The 22,935-nt window shown below is 42.7% G+C and overlaps 1 protein-coding gene across 5 annotated transcripts in view; it reads left to right on the top strand.

Moving 5' to 3' along the window:
- The window catches only part of CHD6 (chromodomain helicase DNA binding protein 6), a 192,662-nt gene that overhangs the window by 37,024 nt on the left and 132,703 nt on the right, over positions 1-22,935 (top strand). For 4 of the 5 annotated variants that reach the window (XM_059407015.1, XM_059407012.1, XM_059407013.1 and 1 more), the window contains one exon: positions 15,048-15,105. In XM_059407015.1, the coding sequence (XP_059262998.1) occupies positions 15,073-15,105 (33 nt within the window). In that variant the 5' untranslated portion in view covers positions 15,048-15,072. Of the gene's footprint in view, positions 1-15,047; positions 15,106-15,809; positions 15,876-22,935 lie in introns of those variants that run through there. The other variant, XM_059407014.1, reaches the window with a different exon arrangement.

Below are 22,935 nucleotides of genomic sequence, written 5' to 3'. Positions count from 1 at the left end.
TTGAATTTGGTAAAATAGAATTTCAAAATGAATATTATGTTGGACATAAAGTATTAGGTTAATAAAGATGAGCTAAGCATGCATTGTCCTTGCATGGCCTTCCGGCTGATTGGGTCAGTTCCAATATGGTGCTAAACTGTAGGAGGTTGGCCTTTCATGCCTGGCTTGTGTAAGTGGGCCTTTACCCTGGTCCTAGTTCCTTTAATAGGTAATCAGAGGCAGAGCAGTAGAGCTGGTTTCCCTTGGCATGTAGGATGTGAACAGCAGCAGCTGCACACATGAAGAAAGCTTGAGGTTTCTTCCCACTGGGTTACTGACATTTGTATAAATATATTTTTTACTGATCATTTTGCAAAATGGTCTTTTTCTTCTCATAATTTTTAAGTTGTTTCTTGGGCTTATAAGAGAAGGAGTCACGTCATAAATAAATAATAATTCTGTATCTTTCTGTCAAAGTTACACATCTCATAGCTGTTCCCCATATTCTCTAGAATGTCCAGAGCAGCTCTTGATGGAGGGCATCCTTGTCTTTTTCCTGACTTCTTAATAGGACTGCTTTGGACATTTCACTGTAAGATTTGACTTGGTTTCCAATGGATGTTACTAAGGGATGCTAACTGCTTTAACCAGCTAAAGTACTTAGTTCCACTTTTGACTTTGCAAATTAAGGGAAATACAGAACATAGAAAACTCAGGAGATAACAGAAAATATATCAGGTATTAAATAATATTAAGTACCTGGGAGAATTTATCTTAAAGAAATATAAGGCAGTAGGATGATTTCATTATCCTCAAGTACAGGTAGGGCCTGTGCTGGCCAGTTAAATCTTCCAGATCATCTCTGAGAATGGAGAAATAGTCTGATGCTCTGGGCATGTGACTGGGGCGGAACATACCGCCAGGTGTTCTATATACTCTCAGGGCGACCCTGTGTAGGGGCGAGAACAAACACAAGCACTGTACTCAGGAGCCTGGAGACAAGCTCCCTTCCTCCTGCGACGTCCCTCGGGCGCCCTCTACTGGCCAAGCTTAACATCGTGCTCTGTCGAGGAGAAACGCTTCAAGAGCTCGGTCTCTTCTCACGGAGCAGGTACTGAAGGGTGAATTTGGAGTTGAGAGGCAGTGTATTGATAGCTAGTACCAAAGCCAGCCACAGTTACTATATAATTCCAACGTAGTTCCGCTTTTATATGGTATAGAAACAAGGAAACTCTACTGTTAGAAGTCAGGCTAGTGGTTAACCTTGGAGGAAAGTAGTAGTGACCAGAAAAGAGCATGGATGGACCTTCCGTGGTAATAGTGTGCTTTTTCTGAATGTGGACGCTGGTTGTGTGGGTGTGTTCAGTTTGTGCAGGGTGCTGGTTTTTTTGTTTTTGCGTTTAGTTTAGTTTAGTTTTTTAGTGCATATTCTGCTTCAATAGAAGTTAAAATGTGCTATAGTTTGATTCTAAAAGTGAAAGCTTAAAAGGAAGATCCAGTCTAGAAAAAGGGAAATACAAAATAATCCTGGGTATCTCACTCTTTTGTTATTTTTAAAAACTAATTTGAGGGTTGTACATCTCTCTTTATTTTTTTATTTATCTGAGAGAGAGAGAGAGCACCAGCAGGAGAGAGGCAGAGGGACAAGCAGACTCCCTGCAGAGCAGGGAGCCACACTCAGGGTTCAGTCCTGTGACTCTGGGATCATGACCTGAGCAGAAGGCAGACACAACTCACTGAGCCACCCAGGCACCCCGAGAGTTGTACATCTTGAAGTCGAAAACCAGGTGTCTAATTCATTCAGCAAAAATATTCATTGCCAGGCCACCTTTCTTTTCATTTGGGATCAAATTGTTAATAACTGAGGCCACCTATAGAGTAGCTTCTACTTCCTTTTGTTGCCATTCTTCTTACCAAGTCTTTGAACAGCAGCTTATTTTTTTTTTTAATGTTTCAGATACAGTGTAAATAAAATATCACTCTTGTTCTCTGTAGGCATTATCTTTGCTTTTATCTTTGTCGTGATATGCCCTTCCTCTTACAGCCACTGACAGATCACTGGCCCATCTTTTTCCTGGCGGAGAGATTTGGAAGCCCACCATGGTAACTTCCATATGGGGGTTAATGACAGTGGAAACAGTAGATGGTTGGTTCAGGAATTGGTGGTGATAGGACAGACTCGGGGCAGGGGGGTTTAAAAGCTCTAAAAAGGCAGCTTAGTACTATGGTTTGTTCAGGAGTCAGTCTGAGTGCAGAATGGAAGGAATCCACAAGTTGGGAGTCGAACCTGGGTCTAGGAGGTGGATATGGAATCTAGATAGGAGTCGTATTCCCAGAAAGCGAAGGTGGTTAAGAAACTCTGGCAGTACCCTGTGGATAGAACTTAGTGGAGCTGGCTATTTAAAGCCCAGTTGTTATTAAATCAAATTGAAGTGAATAGTGGTAATAGAATTAGTATTACCGACTTTTCTCTAGGGAGCTTGGTATCTCCACATTGATAGGATAGGAGGTTGTTTTCATGCTTTGAATGGCTGGTTGTACTCTCACTAGTGAGGCTTTGACCAAGGTAAGAGTCGCCACAAACATGTAACACAGAAGGCTGAGAACCTAGAGTGATTGATTCCCTTGCATAAATTGTTTCCTTATATTTCTTGACCTTAAGTCATTTGAGGGTAAAGGGGAAAAAAATAGTGTGACTGGTAAAACTAGCCAATGGGCCTTTCATTCAACAATCCAGTACATGTATTTACGCAATCTGTATATAGGTATTTACTGTATCATAGGCCCTGTCTTAGGTTCTGGGGACTCAAATGTGAATCCGATGCAGTCCCTAGGCCCTCTGGAGGATCATTGTTTTGTGTTATTCTCTTTAAGGGCTGCCTTTATTCTACTTGTCTGTGACATACAGCTTTGTTACCAACTCTTTTAGGATTCTTTTGAGCCTTTGAGATCTGATACTTGGATTTCATATCCAGGCAAATGAGTTTCCTGACATTTATTTACTTAATTTTATTACTAGTCTGGGCTTATACTGTACCACTAATAAAGGGCTTCACTTGCAAATTTGGCATCTTAAGGAAACGGGGCCCGCGATTGAAACCATGAATCTCATTGTGCACATGTACTCCAGAGTGGCAGTTTGGAAATTTTCTGTCCTCCAGACTGGTCATCTGTATGTAGAACAGTCTGAAATCACATCACGACAGCTGGTCCTCAGTGCTGAGGGTAGAAGGGAGCATCGGAATGGCGGTGCAAACGTAATGTAATAGAAGCATGAGGTGATGGGTGTTAAGAAGTTTATATCTCAAAAACGGTTGTCCTTTGATCTGAGAATGGATCCTGTTTGCCGAGTAGACTAACAGGCTTTTCTGTGTGGTTTTCTTGCTCATTCAATCATGATTCTAACATCTTAGACCAGTCTTCCTAAAACAGTACCACTGAGTGTTACTTACAGGTAAGTAATTACTTAGGTGTTAGGTGTTAGAAGTCAGTGGTTTTAACAGTACGGACGTTTGCTAATACGTTGATTTAAAAGAGGTGACTACATCGGATTACCAATCTGTAGTCAGGTGAACCACGCCTAATGGAGATGGTGTCAACAGCTGTTAGTTGGCTTACATTTGCCGCAGGTGGCTTCTTGACTGTTCAGTTTACTGCCTGCCGCTGCCGCTCTTCGCGCCCTCCTGCCAGGTTCAGAGAACGAGGGCATTTTCTTGGCCAGAGCTTTCTGTTGCCCGCCGCCCACCTCGCCGTTAGGCTGGTGTTGTCCGTGCGTGCTTTTGCAAGAATTGCTTACGTACGTGTCAGTAACACAGCATCTTGCTTTCTGTATCGCCCCGCAGACCGCTTCTGCATTTGTCACAGCTCTCTCTTCCTTTGGGTGGGGGGGGGGATTTTTGGGATGGGGGAATCGAAGGTGGAAGAGATTTGGAGAACTGTTTCATCTTTTGAAAAATTCATAAAATTCTCAATTTCTATTGAATTCTTAGACCCTAAGGGAAGGGCAGGACATGCCAGAGTTGAACAGGTTTTAGGGACTGAAGTCGGGGTGGACTTGGTCAGGTTGCTGCCTCTTCCTAGTTTTGCAGCCGCGAGCACACGGAGGATGTGCAAGTTAGGTGTCAGGATTTTTACCTTAAAACTGGAACGTAAGGAAGTTTGTGTCAGATTTAGAATCCATTATTTGTATTTTTATACGACAGAGAAAAGCTCTTTGGAAACATGTTGGCTCTTTATTTTACTTGAACACAACGGAGTTGTAGAAGTAGTGGGAAAGCCCATCTTTTTAGTGTTAGGAATTCCAAAATATAGGTGATGGGGATGTTTACAGATTGTAGATTGGTTTACTCTTGGACTGGCTCCTCTGTTTCCCATAGAATAAAGAATGCTTAGCCTGGATGATCATAAATATGTAATTTTCTTTTATTATTTATCCCAAAGTAGAAACTCTGCTGAGGATCGTCTGTATTATAATTCTGTTAACGTGTTTACTTTGTTTTCCTGCTGTCTTGGATAGCTATCAGATAGGCTTTATTCCTTACTATAAATTACTCCAAAGTAATTTTGTGTAACAGTTCAGAATTCAGATGGAAGGTGTTATGAAAATAGATAAAGAATTTAAACAATTACTTACAGTTCTATATCCCTGAAGATTTTATCTGTGTTTATGGTAAGAATTAATTCATGAAATATTTTCTTCCCTTTTATGTAATGCTATCTGAAGGGTCCATCCATCTTCTCTAAACACGTGCTTCATCGGTCTTCTTGACAGATAGTTTTATCAAGCTGTTTTAATTGCTTCCTCTTCACTGGTGCATGGATCAAAACCTCCCTCTGTTGTAGCTTGCTTTTTTTTTTTTTTTTTCTTGCTGCCATGTGGGGCTTTCCTTATTCCCTTTTCTCCTCTCCCAGACTGTTGTACTTTATCTGTGGAATATCCACGTAACCTCTGCCCACTCTCTGAGTACCTCAAATAGAACACCTCCAAATCCCGACCTCTCACTTTTGCTATTTTCATTTGCTTTTCATTTGCTCAAGGCAGCTGGATGTAGTGCTGAGAGCTGAATCGGAACCCTGGAAATGCAGTTCTCATGCGTTGGAATAATTGTGAGCGGTTGGGCAATCACACTCCTCTGACCCTTCCTTTCCTTATCTTAAGATAAAAGGATTGCTTTGCCTAAGCTTTAAGTTCCCTCCCTGTTCTTCAAACTTAGCCAGTCCAAAGTAGAACTCATCCCTGTCCTCTCCCAAGAGGTGGTTTTTGTCCCTCTTCTGCAAATGAAGAAACTGAGACCCGGGGAGATTGAATAAATTGCACAAATCATACCATCCTTGTGTCCAGAACGTAAATATCTTCACTCCCCGGTCTACGGGTATTACTGTTTGCCCACAAAAAGGCATAAAGTGTGACGAGTCAAAAGATCTTACGTTACTTGGTGAGGCCCGTTGAGAGTGCATATGGAGTATTATTTCTTAAGCCCTTTGTCTTCCCCCAGAAGGTTATAGCTTGCGTTTTCCGGGCTCTGAACCTTGAGCTGTACTGTCAGGAGATTGGTTTCTTCAATCCTGTGTTCACTGGTGGGATCATTCCTGATCTGGGTCAGTTGACATGATGGCATATGGTCTAATAATAAACAGTAGTGATAAACAATGATCAACTAATTTCGCAGTACGATAATTTGATACAGCTCTGGTAGGGCCTGGCTTTCTTCTACTACTGATCTTAATGGTGATCCATATCAAGCAAGTTGATTTTTGTCACAGGATTAGGAAATAAAATTATTTTCTCTGATTGAAGAGAGCATTTTGAGGTAAGTCAGTGATTCAGAGAAAACACTGAAGGTTTTTAAAAAAATTTAATTAATTAATTTTACAATGCAGGTTTTTAAAAATTTTTTTAAAGATTTTATTTATTTGACAGAGATCACAAGTAGGCAGAGAGGCAGGCAGAGAGAGAAGGGGGAAGCAGGCTCCCTGCTGAGAAGAGACACCCCCCCACCCCCACCCCCCCCATCTCCCCCACCTCCCCACCCCCCCAAGACCCTGGGGTCATGACCTGAGCAGAAGGCAGAGGCTTAACTCACTGAGCCACCCAGGCACCTTACAATGCAGGTTTTAAAATGTGATACTTACTGGGGTGCCTGGGTGGCTTAGCTGGGTAAGTGTCTGACTCTTGGTTTCAGCTCAGATCGTGTTCACCGGATCGAGCCCCGTGTCGCGCTTCTCTGTCAGGGTGGAGTCGGCTGGAGATTTCTGTCTCCCTCCCCCTCTGCACCTCCTTTCTTTCTCCCCATCGCCCCTGCCCCTGTGTGTGCACCCACACTCTCTCTGTCTCTCTCTCAAATAAATAAAATCTTAAAAAAAAAACATAAAATGAGTTACACAGAATTTTCTTAGCACAATATACTTCATGGCTTAGCTGTGAATTAGATATTGATTTAATAAATAATGGTGATAATAAGTATATTGGGAAGCTAAGACTTCCATCTTCCATAACAAGAGCTTATCTGTTTTTGTAAGTAAAGTTTTATTGGCACGCAGCCAGACCCATTCATTTGCATATTGTCTGTGGCTATTTTCATGGCAGAATTGAGTTGTTGCAACAGAGATCACATCCTATGGCCTGCAGAGCATAAATGATTTATCATCTGGCCTTTATAAAGATATTTGCCACCTTGTATTCCTCAGGAAGAAATCAGTAGAATAGTATTTAAACTATATTTTTTAAAGATTTATTTATGTATTTATTTGAGAGAGAAGAGAGAGAGAGAGAGAGAACATGAGCTGGAGGGAGAAAGACTCTGAAGCAGACTGACTGCCGAGCCTGACTGGGCTCGGTCTCAGTACCAGAACGGAAATCAGGAGCCAGAGGCTTAACCAACTGAGCCACCCATGCGCTCCTAAAATAATGTTTAAAATTGGAAAAATCGGGGCACCTGGGTGGTTCAGTCTGTCAAGCATCTGTCTTCGGCTTGGGTCATGATCCCAGGATCCTGAGACCGGACCCCACATCAGCTCAGTGGGGAGGCTGCTTCTCCCTCTCCCGCTCCTCCTGCTTGTGCTCTTTCTCTCTCTCTCTCTGATGGAAAAATCTCTAAAAATAAATAGATAAATTTGGAAAATATCTAATAGCAGTATCAGCATATTTTGCAGAAAGATTACGGAAAGGAGTAGAAGGAATGGCTCTAGATCAAATGGTTTCTAGTGGGAAGAGTAAATCAGGAATGGGGATGAGTGAAGTAGGGGAATACTACCTTTTTTTTTTTTTTTTTTTTTTTTTGGTAGAGAGTGAGATACTGAGACAGCACAAGCTGGGGGAGTGGCAGAGGGAGAGGGAGAAGCAGGCTCCTCACTGAGCAGGGAGCCTGAGGTGGGGCCCCATCCCAGAACCCTGGGATCATAACCTCAGCTGAAGACAGACGCTTACCCAACTAAGCCAGCCAGGCACCCCAGATTTTTTATTTTCTTTTTTTTTAAATAATTTTTTTCAAATATTTTTATTTATTCAGCAGAGAGCACAAGTAGGCAGAGCAGCAGGCAGAGGGAGAGGGAGAAGCAGGCTCTCCACTGAGCAGAGAGTCTGACGTGAGGCTCAATCTCAGGCCTCCAGGCCTCTGTTGCAACAACTCAATTCTGCCATGAAAATAGCCACAGACAATATGCAAGTGAATGGGTCTGGCTGCGTGCCAATAAAACTTTACTTACATGACCTGAACCAAAGGCAGACGCCTGACCGACTGAGCCACCCAGGTGCCCCAGGTTTTTTATTTTCAAGTAATCTCTACACCCAAAGTGGGACTTGAGTTTACAACCCTGAGATCAAAAGTCACATGTTTTACCCCCTAAGCCAACTGATTCTACAGGAGTACTTTGTGTGTTAAGCTTTAGATTATTGAGTTCTTTTTTTAAAAAGATTTTGTTTATCTATTTTAGAGAGAGTGCGCCTGCACAGGTGATGGGAGGGATAGAGCGGGAGAGAGAGACAGCATCTCAAGCCGACTCCTATTCAGTGTGGAGCCCAACACAAGGCCTTGAGATCATGACCTGAGCCAAAACCAGGAGTGGGATGCTTAACCCACTGAGCCACCCAGGTGACCCTAGATTATTGAATTCTTAAGCTAAGTGCTTGTATTACTTTGAGGAAGTATGAATGAAGATTACTGAGAAATTTGATTGGAGTAGGAGAATAGAATAAACAGGAAAGGGAAAAAAGAGCCGACCAGCTACGGTGAGGAAAACAGGGACGCAGAGCCTTTTCTTTAGCTTTCCCATTTACTCACTTACTCATTCCGCACATAATCATTCCAAAGTCCAGATATGAAGCTTCGTATGACAGAACAGAGTTCCTTCCCGGAGGGTGCTTAGGCACTTAACAGCTGATGCACCGGCAGACAGGGAAAACGGGAAGAGATGATATCACGGTGATAGAGTTACTGTAATTATTAGTGCGTTTCACAGGATGTTTTCAGGGCTTAGGGAAGTTAGGTCAGACATGACACCAGAGTGGAGTTTTGAAGGATGAGACTGGAGAGGAAAGGCGGTGGAAGGATTTTCGAGATGGAGACAGAAGCCCAGCCTGAACAAAGATCTGAGCAAACAGGGCTGGTTTCAGACGTGCAAGCATTCAGAAAAGTTGGATGAATGCAGGAAGGTAATGTCAGAGCAGGAGACCAGGACCAGGGGCCTGATTGCTTATGCAGGGCCCTTCGCTGTGGGGGATTTGTATTTCTGCAGACACTACAGAGATACGATCTAATTTTCTTCACACTTTGGGAAAACGTGCTCCCGGTGCAGTGAGGGATGGGATGGGGGTCGGAGCAGGAAGGATAAGGGCACTTGGGAGGCTATTTCAAGTTTAAAAAAAAAAAAAGGCCCCAAAAGAGTGGGAATAAATTCAAGTGGCCTGGGGAAGAACCAAGGAACTCGGGAATTTTGAAGGAGTTAGGGGAGAGGGAAGGAGTTAAGGATGACTGAATTCTGGGCTGGGTGGCAGACTGTGGGACATTAGCTTCTGAGGAGGGAGCATAGGAGCAGGTGTGTATGTGTGCAGAGGTAGTACAGAGTTTGATTTGGAAAGAGCTGTGAGTTTTTTGTTTCATCTGTTGAACGCCTAATTGGAACTGGCCAGGATATGGTTGGCTTTGTCTGCTTGGAAGACAGGAGGAAGGCTTGGATTTGGGAGTGCACAGTGGTCATGGTGCAGAGAGAGGAAGTTTAGGAGCTGAGTAGAGAACTCAGCAGGCCCCAGGGCTAGTAACAGTGTTACACCCTGGGGACACTGACATTTAATAGGCCTTATAATAGGAGAAGACTCTGGAGGAAGCTGAGCTTTGGAAGCCTGTAATTAGAGGAAAATCGGCAGAGCATGCTCTCCAAGAAACCAGTGAGATGAGAATTTTAAGAGGGGGAAATGGCCCATGGTTTAAAATGCTGCAAGACAGAATAGCGTCTAAAAATGCCCATTGGATCTGGCTCCTAGGGAGTCATTGCTAAGAGCAGCTTTGGGAAGTAATAGGGGAAGAAGAGAGAATACAGGTGGGTGAGGGTTGGTTAGCATAGTTACTACTCCAGAATCAAGTTTAACCTGCCTCTTTGTGGAGGAGAGAACTGGAGAGAGAGAGAGGTTTAGTGATAAGGAGCAGAAATGATTCTTCTGTCAGCAAATGTTTATGGAGCACCTGTTGTGAGCCTGGAGCTTGCTGTTCAGACTCAGAGTACAGCAGGAACAAAACAGGGCTCACGTTTGTGTGCGTGTGCACGTGTCTCATGGGTAAGACATTTCTAATCAACTAGACGTAATGTCAGGCAGTAACTGACAAGTGCCAGAAAGAAGCGTACAAAGATAGAGAGTCAGGGGTGAGGGCAGTGGTCTGTTTTCTATGGAATGGTTAGAGGGAACATCACTGACGTTTGAGGAGAGATACCTCAATGAAATGAGGAAGGACCGACTGCACAGGAGTGCAGAGTCTGAGCTCAGGGTGCCAAGTGGGAGAGGTTGGGCCCAAGTATTGATGGAAGGGCTAGTTGTCCTCAGGAGAGAGCCACATTCCTCTGATGCTGGAGGGAAGCCCGTAGGACAAGCAACACCAGTGGCTGCTGTGTAGTTCGTGTTCATCGTGTGACAGACACTAGAGATTCTCATCCCTTTTAATTCTCCTGAATCCCTAAGAGGTAAGGATTGTCACCATTGTACAGGTGACACAATAAAACCGGAAGAGCTTTTACCTGGCTCATCATTTACACTACTTTTTGGCACTTCACACTCTTGCTGTTGTCCTCCTATAGATTGCTCCAAGCCTAGCGACAGACAATAAACTTACACCGTTTGTGGTGGGTGCCAGAGTTGTGAAGTGAGAAGTTGAGGGGTGTCTCATCCATTGGACCCTTTTTGTGGTCTAGGATGTCTATCAGGCGCTCTGGTAAGGGGTCCTTGAACAGGGCTCTAAGGAAGGGGGCATGACCCAAGACCTGTCTGCCCTTTTCATAAACTCATCCCAGGTGAGATGTTGCCCATGTTCTGTTCCTTTCCCTTCTAAAATCCCCACCCTGTAATCGTGTGGGGTCACCTTATCTGCGCCTATGGTTGTCAGAGCGGTTCTTAGGGACCAGACTTAGGGCTGAGGGTGAGCATAGATAGATGGTAAAAATACATATTCACTGTGGAAACTCAGAGGTGTGCCTGATTTTTAAAAATGCTTCCCAGGTACTCTTTGCTCCAAAGGGACTGATAGAGTTCAAGGCCTGGGAGCCTGTTGACAGCAAAGGTCCTTGTTCTCCCTGCGGCCAGCCATGTCTCGTGCTGCCCTTGTGAATATGAGGGACCGTGGGAGCAGTGTACCGTCTGTGCACTTGTCTGCGTGTGTCAAACCCATGTTCTTGAAATGAATTAGACCCCCGGGACTGAGCGGGGATTGTTGGGATGGCAGAATTCTCAAGGTAGAGTAAATAGAGATAATTTCTGGATGAATGGTGGAATAGTGTGTACCTGATGTTTTATTTATTTTTCAAAGCGTCCATAACACAGCACAGAGGAACTTCGAAATGGCACAGGCGCGCTTGCAGGGTTTTTGAACTGGAGAGAGAGAAAGGAATAAAACAGAGTAGCTTTCAAAATGTTACTGCGGAAACCTGGCACCCATTTTTCTTGACAGAAGCATTGTTAGTTGAGTGAGTATAAGAAGGAACGGGAGTTTTTACATTTGCTTTTTACATTGTTAGCAGGTTATCTCGTGGAGGTAATCAAAGGCTAGGTTCATACAAAAGCACTGCAACGCAGTGAGGAAAGCCAGAGTCCTGCCAGTTTTCTTACAGTTCAGAAGGCGTGATTTGCCTCCCTGTAGATGAATTTCCTGGTTTGCGCACATAGTTGGGTGTTTCTGAATATGTCTGTATTCTCTCTCTATTTGAGTTGTGGGACCCGAAGTTATTTCGTTTCTTATTGTGCCCAGAGGATCTGCTCGCCACTCCAGAGTGAGGGCAGCACAGCCTCAGAAGTTGGGAAGCCACTTCTAGTGTGGTGTGGAAGGACACGCATTGGCTTCTGTTTGTCTGTCCATTCCTGCTGCGTATAGCCTTGCAAAAAGATGACATAGTTTTAGTTTTATATTTTTTAAACGTGTGCCATTCAAGGCAGGTAAAAAAGTAGAGGTAACTCGAGGTGGTGCTTTGTAAAGTATTAGATAGTGTTTGGAGAGATAGAAGTCAGTAAATGCTTATTGAACAGCCGCTGATGTCGCTGACGATGTCTGCCATTTTGTAGGGGGCGACGTGCTGGTGTGTGGTGATCCTTCGGGGGCTGTGAAGGGTGTCACAGTCGTCTCGTGAGGCTTGTCGGAGCTCTCGTCTAGGGACCAGAGCCATTGTTCTTACAGTAACCGCACTCGGATTTCACACTCGCTCTCTCTCTCGCAGAGGATGGCGTGGGGTTACCTATGCAACCTGAGTATGAGTAAAGGTGCCGGTAGTAGGATCTTGCCCGTGAACAAATTGGCGGCTGGGAGATTTGGGGAAGAGGCCGTCACCACCCCTTTTTTCCCAATCTTTCTCTTTGTCGGGTCATCAGCCTCAAGCCATACCTGGGTGAGCCCACCTCTTCCTCGTCCTCCCGCTTGTCCTTTCCTTCCCTCTCTGGTGGGCTCAGGTCCCGTGATGACACAGGCCCAAGAGCCGGCCTTGTCACACATCCGGTGATGTCACAGGCCCGCTGGCTCTCGGGCCTGTGATCCTCGTGGACACCCCATTGCCCGGGCTCCACTGTCATGGGCACGTTCGCACTTCCCGCCTCCTCCTTGGCCTTCCGCCCTGGCCCAGCTTTATTTCCTACTGGCTTATTTCTTGCCATGTATTCCTTAAAGTGGAATCGGCAGATAAAAGGACTCACCAGTTTATAGATCCAGTGGCACCTTGCCTGAGTGCTCCTCAGAAAGCTTGAAACAATTAGGGAAGTGCCATTAGCGATGATAAGTTGGACCTGTTTTCCACACATTCCTGGCAATGCTGTGGACCCGCTTTTGTGCATGCTCGTTAGTCCTACTTAATCAGAAACGGTTTCTTGATGGCTCTTCTGCAGTATACTTATTCTTCAGATGTTAAGAAAATAAGTTTTTTAAATGACTGATTTTAATTTTGTTGGGCAGAATTTTGAGTGCTTATGTCTGATTATTGATAATACTCCCTTTTTTTTTTTTAAAAAAGATTATATGTATTTGTTTGACAGAGACTCAGCGAGAACAGGAACACAAGCAGAGGGAGTGGGAGAGGGAGAAGCAGGCTTCCCACCGAGCTGGGAGCCCAACCTGAGCCAAAGGCAGACGTGTAACCAGCTGAGCCACCGAGGCGCCCCTGTTCCTTTTTTATTAGCTGGAATTTATTTTTCCAGCTTCTTTCTTCATTTCAGAATTTCTGGCCATTTGTGATGGGTGAGAATGTTGATGATTTGAAGTTGACAACAGATGAAGGAGATAAAGTTGTGCTCACATAATTTACCTAGAGTTGACTCCAGTATGATGAATATTAGGGGTAAAATTCTTTTAACTGCCCTGGTTAAGAGCACTTACCATTTCTCTGGATTTCATGATTTTCTTGAAGTGAATGCTTGTTTCATCAAATGCTAATCCTCACAGCAGTTCTTAGAGTCATCATTTCTAACTTGACTTTCTCTTTCCCTGATTTGGCCGATTCTTCTCTGCTCTCTTCCCTTTCCCCCCAACTCTGTCCACTTTGCAACAACATTAGCTCAAGTTGGAGGCTGTGTTGTTCGGGAACAGCAATATCCTGATAGCATTTTATCATTCTTCCTTTTTTATTTTTATTTTTTTTTTAAGATTTTAATTATTTATTTGGCAGAGAGAGGGAGAGAACACAAGTAGGCAGAGCAGAAGGCAGAGAGAGGTGGGGGGAAGCAGGCTCTCCATTGAGCCGAGTGCCCAATGTGGGGCTCGATTCCAGGACCCTGAGGTCATGACCTGAGCTGAAGGCAGAGGCTTAACCCAGTGAGCCACCCAGGTGCCCCCTATGGTTCTTCTTACAGGAAATCCCTCTGACTTTTGGAGGAAAAAACCCAAGTGGACAGATGTTAAACCGATGAACTGTAATTGTGGCTCCAAGGATGCTTGGAATCACAGATCCTTCATTTTCCTCAGTTTGCATCAAACATCATGAACTCACTTAAAAAACAATCCCTCACACTTTAATCTTAAGTTCTGCCTGCTGCCTACACATCATGCTCATTGGGATATAAGAAATAATTATGAACATAAGGATAATTATGTGTCTGCGGGATGGTTTCCTGAGGGAGTGGTGTTCTTTAGCTCTGTGGAACGTCCAGGAAATCAAAGTACACGATAAACACGAGGCAGTATCTGTATCCGGGCTAGAACTGGGAGCTGAAATTCTGGGATCCCTCTCTTGTTTGTATATGAGGAAGGTGAGAACTTTAGACCTGATGGACTACTAGTTAGTGATTCAGGTAGCCCCAGATTCCAGATTTCTTAGACTCGGGTTCTTTCTGGTTCCTGGGATGTACCAAAGCACTTCTGGACCTCTAAAGCCAGGCTCTTAACTGCTGTGGTCCTCAAAAGTCATTTACAAAAAAAGTTCAATGTCATCATGAGTGTTATGGTTGGGGCGGAGATGGGGGCTTAAATCTGGGTATAGTAAAATCAGTCATTTAAAACTACCAAATACTGGAATGGAGCTTATTTTGTCAAATAACATATGTATGTGGTTTCAAACATCAGATAATACAAGGGGGCATGTGACGACATGGCAGACTGACCTGGCCTGTCTCACACCAGCTTCCCTCTCTGGCCTTCAAGAGAACCACTTTTAAATCCTTTAGATCTCTCTCTCCCTCTCTCTCTCTCTCTCTCTCTCTCTCTGTTTCTCTTTTGCCCCTCTTTTCTGTTTTTTTTTTTTTTTTTTTTTACAGTGTACATTCCTATTTCTTGATTTATCAGTTGTGACATATTTTACTGATTTCCTTCCAGAAGAAATGAGGACTTGTTTTTACACCCCTCTTCCACTCCTCTCAGTATAGTCACATCATTATTTTAAGATTCCTCTTTTAGTTTACTTTGTAATTTAATATGCCAGCATCTCTTATAACTTATTTTACCTACAAAAATAGTTTCTTTTTGACTCCACCCATCTGAAGCAATAAATTAGGGTTCGGGTTTGGGTTAGATAGGGTTAGGACCATGGGGGTGGGGGCACACAACACCTGGGTGGCTCAGTCAGTTAAGCCTCTGCCTTCGATTCAGGTCATGATCTGGGATTGAGCCCCACGTGGTGCTCCCTGCCTAGCAGGGAGCCTGCTTCTCCCTCTGGCACTTCCCTTGCGTGTTTCCTCTCTCCCTCTCTCTGTCAATTAAATAAGTAAAATCTTAAAAAAAAAAAAAAAAAAATTCTAGGGGTGGCTATTGACTGTTGTTACACAGTTGTAAATGTTCTGTAGAAGCACCCTCATTTCTGTGTTTTCTAAATGTGTCACAGTTAATCCTGAGGTCACCTTAAATGTTTCATTTTGGATTTTACCGTAATCCTTGCCTTTTTTTTTTTTAATCTTTTAGAGATACAAGTATCTTCCTTCAATAGATGATAATGAAAATACAAAAGAAAGAGAAGCAGGTAAGTGATTGTATATCTTTTTTTTTTTTTCTTCAATCACGTATCTTTAGGTGAATGCTCTCAGCCTACTACGCTCCCTGATGCTTCTTTATCCCCATATTACCCCATACAGTTGCTGGCAGTTAGGGCTTAGCGCCTAGCCTCTGGCGGTTACCCTGCTGCTGCTTTTCCCCGTTCTCCGCCTGGTCACTGAGAGCTGTGTTTTGAATGACTTAATTTTTACTTGTGCTCAGGTCAGCTCCATATGGGAATAAGTATAATGAAAACTGTAAGTCAAAATATTATTCAAAATTAGCTATATGGAAGAGAAATTTTTTCCTCCCCTGGAAAAGCTTTCTGAGATGTGGTCAATTCTTCATAGTTTATGTATCTATCTTTTTGGATGTTTGCTTAATCTAAAAGCATTCTCATTTAGAAAATTCATACTCATAATGACCTGTGAAAGTTTCCTCCTAGACAAAATAGTGAACTAATTAGAAGGATGTGAACACCAGCTATTTGGCATTCGATTTCGTGAAGGGGAGAATTGATTAAAAAAAACATTTGGCCAGCGTGACTCATTCTGCCAAAATCTTTTCCTGGTTGAAACTTCTGGTTCCCTATTCAGAGGAACCAAGAGACCCCAACCAGTGTGGCTCAGGGAGGAGTGTTTAGTCTCTTAGAAACAGACTGTCTCTAAAGGGCTGGCTTTCCTTTTACAGAATTGAAGGACAGTCCGGTAACTGGGGATATCTGAACCCCTGGCCTTCATGGAGACTCTGTGCAAAGAGGTTGGTTGGTATCAGCCACTTTGCTCTCCGCTTCTGGGGAGCACTGACTAGTCAGATACAGGGTGACCTGGGGATATGGTTACAAGGATTACTCTCTGGTCTGTCCCAGTGGATAGGTCCTTGTGAAACCAAACCAAAACAAATGGTTTTAGGAGAAAATCGACACATCTGCTGCCAGTTCTCAACAGGAAGAGTGATGACTAAACACTGTCCCCCACACTGATTTCTTCCCGTCCTAGCTCTCGAGCGTCCTCATCTGGTAGACAAACACTACAGCAAGTGCTGTCCCATCTGCCAGGAGTTTTTTCTATGGAGATACTCAAACAGGTGTCGACTGGGTGAGCAAAGATTTTCACTGCTGCTTTGCTTATAGCACAGAAATGGAAATGAATGTACATTTCCACCAAACAAGGGACTGTTTATATCACAGCATATCCATCTAGTGGAATATTACAGTTTCTGTTAAAAAGAACACATTACTGAAGAGAACCCCAAGCCTTCAAAACTATCATCATTTATGATACATGGGCAGGTGTATGTTTCTTAAAAATTCTGCATATTTAATGTTTTAAACATTCTTTAAGGTAAGCTTTTATTTCAGTTAAAACACTTTTTTTTTTTTTTTTTAAGTAATCTCTACACTCAGCATGGGACTTGAACTGATGACCTCTAGATCAAGAGTCTCAAGTTCAACCAACTGAGCCAGCCAGGCACCCCTCTCCCTAAGAAAACTCTTTACCAGAATTACACCAGCATGAATTTATGTTTCTTTCTCTTGAGATTTTACTGGTTCATATGAGACCTTAGCCTGTCAGCCTGCTATCACACAGCCTCAGTTAGATGAGTTTTCCTTTCAACTGTAGTATTGACCAATGGGGCAGGGTTTCTCCTTAAAAATTAGTATTAGCTATGGTAGAGGAACAAGTTAATTCAGTGGAGTTACTTTCAGGAGGAATTGATCCTGCTTCTTTTCCAGGTGATAGACCATACTGATGACTGAACTACAGGGTGTGAAAATAGAAACTTAGGTTCATGCCAAAGCAATCTCTAGGTACCGGGATTGAGCACATGTGTAGAGTTCAGTGCCTGACAGAGATTTTGGTAGAAGGAGATCGAAACTGACTACCACATCACTGTGTGACTTTGGACAAGTTCAGCCTGTTTTCCTATCACTTAGACGGAAGCAATCATACATGCCTTCTAAGGTATTGGATTCAATAGGATGGCTTATCAAGTACTTGGCATTCAGTGTGTCAGTGGCAAGGAAATCATCCAGTAGAATGAGAAAATTAACCATCAGACTTTGTCCTTTCCCTTACTGTATTTCTAAGGTGTTAGAAGTAACAGCAAATAAAATGTCCACTCTTTAAAAAAAACCTCATTGCTATCAATTCATTTTTCCTCTTCCCTGGAGGTGGAAAACGACACGTTAAATGTGTTCTGATCTTGAAAAATCCTCATTTCCTTGTCCAAAAATTTATCAAGGTAAATTAAACAGGGATGAAAGATTTTACAAGTTAATCAGAATTTAGTAATAAATAACCATACTTCTTATTAACCAGAAAGGGCATAATGGAAGTAATGTGCCAAGGACAAAGGGTTTAGAGATTGACTCTGTATTGTCTAAAGAAGTGTTGCAAGAAAAATAGACATTAATAAAATATTTAAAAGTTAGTCACTAGGGCGCTATAGTCTTTTATCTGTATCAAAAATAAACTTCTTCTACTAACAAATGTATACATTGTAATGCCTAAGAAGACCAAGCAGTATTAGGCAGAGAAACATTTTGCTAGAGGAATAAGATGTGCACTCTAATCACTGAAAACCCTTGCACGCTACTGTTGTGGAGTAACCAATGCTTTGTAAGGGGAAGAGCTGTAGTTCATGTTAGCGGTAACAAACCTACGGTAAGGAAGTACTGATTGTTACTCATCCCAGCTCCTTGCATGGCACTGAGAGAAGTACAAGATATGGTTAATACCATTTGATAATGATACATGGTAAGGGGGGTTTTGGTGCACATATTCAATGTAGAGGAAAGTTCATGAGCACAGGTGCAACAGGAATAGGTATAGGATTAAAGCCTGGAGCGCTGACCAGGAGGTTAGCCTAGACTTGCAGTAGTTAGGAGAGAACCTTCTCTCCAGACCCCATGACCAAAAGTCAGATCAGTAGAGCCCCTTATTCTGAGACTTCCAGAAAATGAAAAGGTGCAGCGGAAAGTGTTTTCTTCAGATATATGGTGGGAATCTCAACAGCCTTAGGATTGTTAGACCCTGTTTCCTTCTCTAGAGTGAATATGGATGTAATTTGTTCACTAAACAAATATTTGTTGAGTTTTTCCAGCAGTTAGTCATCAGAAAATATTTGAGGGTCTGTGTGGGGCCAGCTACAAAACTGACAGAAAGTTAGGTTTTCTTTTCTTACGGAAGTTTAGTCTGGTTACAAACAGGCAGTTACAGTAGGGGTGGCAGAAGCCTCAGAAGACTCAGGGTTCTGCACTGCAGATGGCAGAGTGATGCTGTGGAACTGGCGAGTGTGGAAGTTTGGGGCACGTCAGCCCCACCAGAGAAATCTGGGAAGGTTTCCAAGAGATGAAGTCTTCTGGGTAGAGCCTGGCTTAGTCAGGTTGTTCCTGAGGATCCAGGAGGAAAGCTTGGGAGGGAAGAGAGAGGTATATGGTTGGGTTTGAGAAGGTGAAGCATATGAGAGTAAAGGAGAGAGTGGAAGGGCCTGGAGTGTGGAGTGCTCAACTTTGGGTGGTGACCAAAGATAAACTAAGGTAAGAGGCATGTTGGATTGGGGTGCCTGGGTGGCTCAGTTGAGTAAGTACATATGAGTAAGCATATGACTCTTGATTTTGGCTCAGGCCATGGTCTCCAGGCTGTGAGATCAAGCCCTGAATTGGGCTCTGTGTTCAGTGTGGAGTCAACTTGGGGTTCTCTTTCTCTCTCTTTCCTTCTGCCCCAAACCACCCCCCACAACTTGCACTCTCTCTCTCAAATTAAATAAATAAACTCTTAAAAAAAAAAAAAAAAAGCATGATGGATTGAGCTGGCCATCAGATCCGCAAACAAATTAGTCCCAGATGTGCTCTATAGTGGGGGGAAGGTGAGAACTCCCCTCCCTAAGATGGTGTGTACCACCAATATACATCACCACAGTTCAGAACAGTGAAAGAGGAGTAGCAAAGTTGATCATATGGATGAATAAATAATTCATTTCTTTGACTTTTCAGTGTCATATTGCAGAGGGTCTTAAGAAACGAGCTGATACCAGCCAGACCTTCCATTTGGCAGTCACCAGAAGGCCTTTTCAACATGCCTACAGAGGGAGTGTTAGTAAATTTCTCAGTAGAAGCAAGCTTTTAAACAGCCTCACCCTGGAGTCATGTTTCAGAAGGACTTAAAATGGACCTTACCCAAATTCTTCCTCCTCCAAAAAAAAAAAAAGGAAAGAAATTTGAGCATTGGCTGTTTTTCTCTATCTTTTGACGTACCTTGACAGATTTTTTTGTTATTGTCCTAATTCGTTCTGTGTTCTGAAGCATACTTGAGAAGCCTGAGCACAGTGATGAAGACGGTCAAAGAACGCCGACTTACTTCATATGAAGTATGACGGATGAAACTAGGATTACGTAGCCTAAAGAAGGGAAGGTTTAAAAGCATCCTGTGAAGAAAAGAAATTAAATGTATCTGTCGCTGGGCCTGTGGATGCGAATGGTCCTATGGGGAGCATTACTGGAGGGCGGGCAAGGTGCTTGGGAAGTATTGTTTTCTCTCTCTCCTTCTTACTCTTCACTGTCTGCATCTAAATTTAATAATCTGCCTGCCCCGGGTTTTGTTACTGCCCGGAATTAACGAGGTTTAGATTGACTTTGCAGGTCTAGAGAAGTTAAATCTCTGAGACTCTTGAAACATGGTGAGAGAAAAACGCCCCCGACCCCCAGGTTTTAAATGCAAAAGTGTGATAATAGAGATGGGGACTAAGAATGACAGATTCTAGGACTCTGGCAAGAGGGAGTTTGAAGTTCGCACATCTGTCCACCACTCTTCAGTCCTTAATTTACCAGTTTCTCAGCAGCACTGGATGTCTGTAGTCATTCTGTCTGGAAGCGCTCTTATCTTCTGGCTTCTGTGATACCACGCTTTCTTACTTTTTCCCCCCTACATCACCAACCCGATTGCTCTTTCTCACCCTCTCTGTAGGTCTTCCTTTGGGGACCCTTAATATTAGTGCTTGGCAGGTTTTGGTCCTGCTTTCTCTTTGTCTGTTCTTCTCTGACTCATTCTTATAGAAATATCTTTTGGAGGGGGTGCCTGGCGGCTCAGTTGTTAAGCATCTGCCTTCAGCTTGGGTCATGATCTCAGGGTCCTGGGATTGAGCCCCCGAATCAGGCTCCCTGCTAGGCGGGGAGTCTGCTTCTCCCTCTCCCTCTGCCCCTGCTCATGCCCTCTCTGTCTCTCTCTCAAACAAAAAAACAAAATCTTTAAAAAAAAAAAAAAAAGAAGAAGAAGAAGAAAGGGAGAAAGGAAGGAAAAATGTCTTTTGGAAGTTATACCCGAGAGCTTCCTGGACACCTATACCTGCATTATCCTTAGATGTTTTGAAACTGACCTCCCCTCCTCCTGGCGCTAACCAGCTGTGACTATGTGAGGAGCCACATCAGGGTCAGAATTCTTGCTCTGTCATCCAGAGCACAGCACTCCTGGGTAAAGAGGGGTTGAATATTCTAAATGGAGGAGGAAACACAGAAGGACACACACACACACAGTTGGACATTGTTCCTGGGTCTTGCTCACCCAGCACAGCTTGTTTGCCAACTGACTGAGCCCAGTGCAACGGCAGTAAGGTGAGGGAATGTGGGTTTTCGCCTTTAGTCTGTCCCATGGTCAGATAACCATAGGAAATACTCTTTTAGAAGAAAGTGAAGGTGAAAGAGTAAGACGTCTGAATTTTAATTGGAAAATAACTTTTGCCACCTGAAAATGTCTGCAGACCGAATCATTAATAATAGTAGCGGATTTTATTTTCATTTTTATTATTTAGACGTTAAAAAAGGTCAGAAGTTCTCAAATTTAGATAAGCTATTCTAGCTAATTTCTTGACATTAAGTAAGTCTAAACATAGAGCATTTTCATCTTCCTGCTGGAAAAGATGGTAGACTATGAGGCAGACAGCAGCAGGAGCTGGGCCTCGCTCACCCTTGGGTCCAAGACACACCGAAGCGCTTTGGGACGGAGGGCGTGCGGGGTGCTTTCTGACCAGAAGGCAATGCGCACTCTCTTTGCCCGGCACTCAGTCAAGTGTGAGTGCCGTTATGGTAGTTTGGAGGAGTATGAATTGTCTGGCAAGAAAGCTTTTTCTGTTCATTATTAAAGTCTTTTAAGATTTTTCTGTTACATATATGTGAAAATATTTTTATTACAGGTATTGCAAAAGTAATATCCTTGTTACTGAAAATGTAGATGTCTATGTAGAAAAATTAAACAACCAAATTTGCGCAGCCTCAAATGATGACTGTTAACTTTTTATCGATTTTCTTCCATTCTTTCTTCTATACACAGGAATTTGGTTTTTTTTTATTTACATGTACAATTTTATAGACTTCTTTCTGTTTTTCACATTGAAAATACTCATTCAATAAGTGTATGATGGAGTTTTATCATAAGCCACAAAGATTGGGGAATACCTCAGTTACTGCAGCTTATATTCTCGTCGTGGGAGACAGATGGGAACAAATAATAACTTCCAGAAAGTTATAAAGAAAGAAGTGAATGTTACCCACAGTCCTATCACCCAGACATAATGATGGTTAACATCTGGTATGGTCCTAATTTTATTTTAAAAAGCTAGTGTTGAAAAATAGCATTTTTAAAAAACAAAAATGAGATTAGATCATAGATTCCTCCCCCCCCCCCCACTTTCCAACATGTTGTGGACTTTTTTTTATGTTAACTAAAACTTGATAATTAATAATAATATAATACAATATGATAAGGTAACAATGGCTGCATAATACTATCCCATATAATGGATGTGCTATTAATTTAAACATTTTACTAAAGGTTGACAGGTTATTTATAGTGTCCCCCCCCCCGTTAGAAATTATGTATCAGATATTCTAAGTCTTCAGAGAACCTAAATGTTTCCTTAGCTTGTGCTATAAAAGAGAAATCGCTCAGTTTAAAAGCATATCCATAATTAAAATTTTGGTATTGTTACTATATTCCCCTGCAAGAGTCTTAATAGTTGACAGAGCTGTCGGCGATGTCTGAGAGGACCATTTTCAATTTGTTCTTACATTGGATTTTTAAAAATTAAGATATAATTCATATTCTGTAAATTCTATTATGGGTTTAAGTTGTGCAATTTAGTGGTTTTTAGTATAGTAACAAGATTGTATATAGATCACCACTATTTGATTCCAGAACATTTCATCATCCCCAGAAGAAACCATATGCCCATTAGCAGACACTCCTTATTTCCTCTTTCCTCAGGCCCTGGCAACCACTAATTTACTTCTTGTCTCTCTGGATATGCCTATTCTGGGCATTTTGTATAAATGAAATTATACAATATGTAGTCTTCTGTACCTGGCTTCTTCCACTTAGCATGTTTTCAAGGTTTGTCCATGTTGTTCCATGGGTGATTTTCTTAGAGTCTATTTTGACTTTCAAGTACTGGAGTGATTCTTGGGGGAATAACCCTGGTTTGTCCTTGGACCTCTGTTTGGGAACCATTGACCTAGGCCGTAATCTCTCTGTTAGTTCTTAAATCCTTTACAGCTGACCCAAATCCAGTTTATCTGGATTCGTATCTTTAAGTGTCTTTTCCAGGAATATCATAGGTTGCTAATTTTGAGTCAAAGAAGTGGGTTTTAGTGCTAATAGTGCAGTTTATGAGCTAGTGTTGTTGAGTGGTTTTTTTGTTTTGTTTTGTTTTTTTGTTTGTTTGGTTTTTTATAGCTGGCCACTCCATTTTATCCTGTGTTCTAGGTGCTCATCTCTGTTTAGTAAATTGTCAGTATTCTGTGCCCATCATTGCCAGTCTGTCCCCT

The sequence above is a fragment of the Mustela nigripes genome, chromosome 7 (assembly GCF_022355385.1).
Source record: "Mustela nigripes isolate SB6536 chromosome 7, MUSNIG.SB6536, whole genome shotgun sequence".
In the NCBI taxonomy this organism is placed as follows: Eukaryota; Metazoa; Chordata; class Mammalia; order Carnivora; family Mustelidae; genus Mustela; species Mustela nigripes.
Note: the sequence above shows the minus strand (reverse complement) of the source record. Positions and strands in the feature narration are given on the sequence as shown.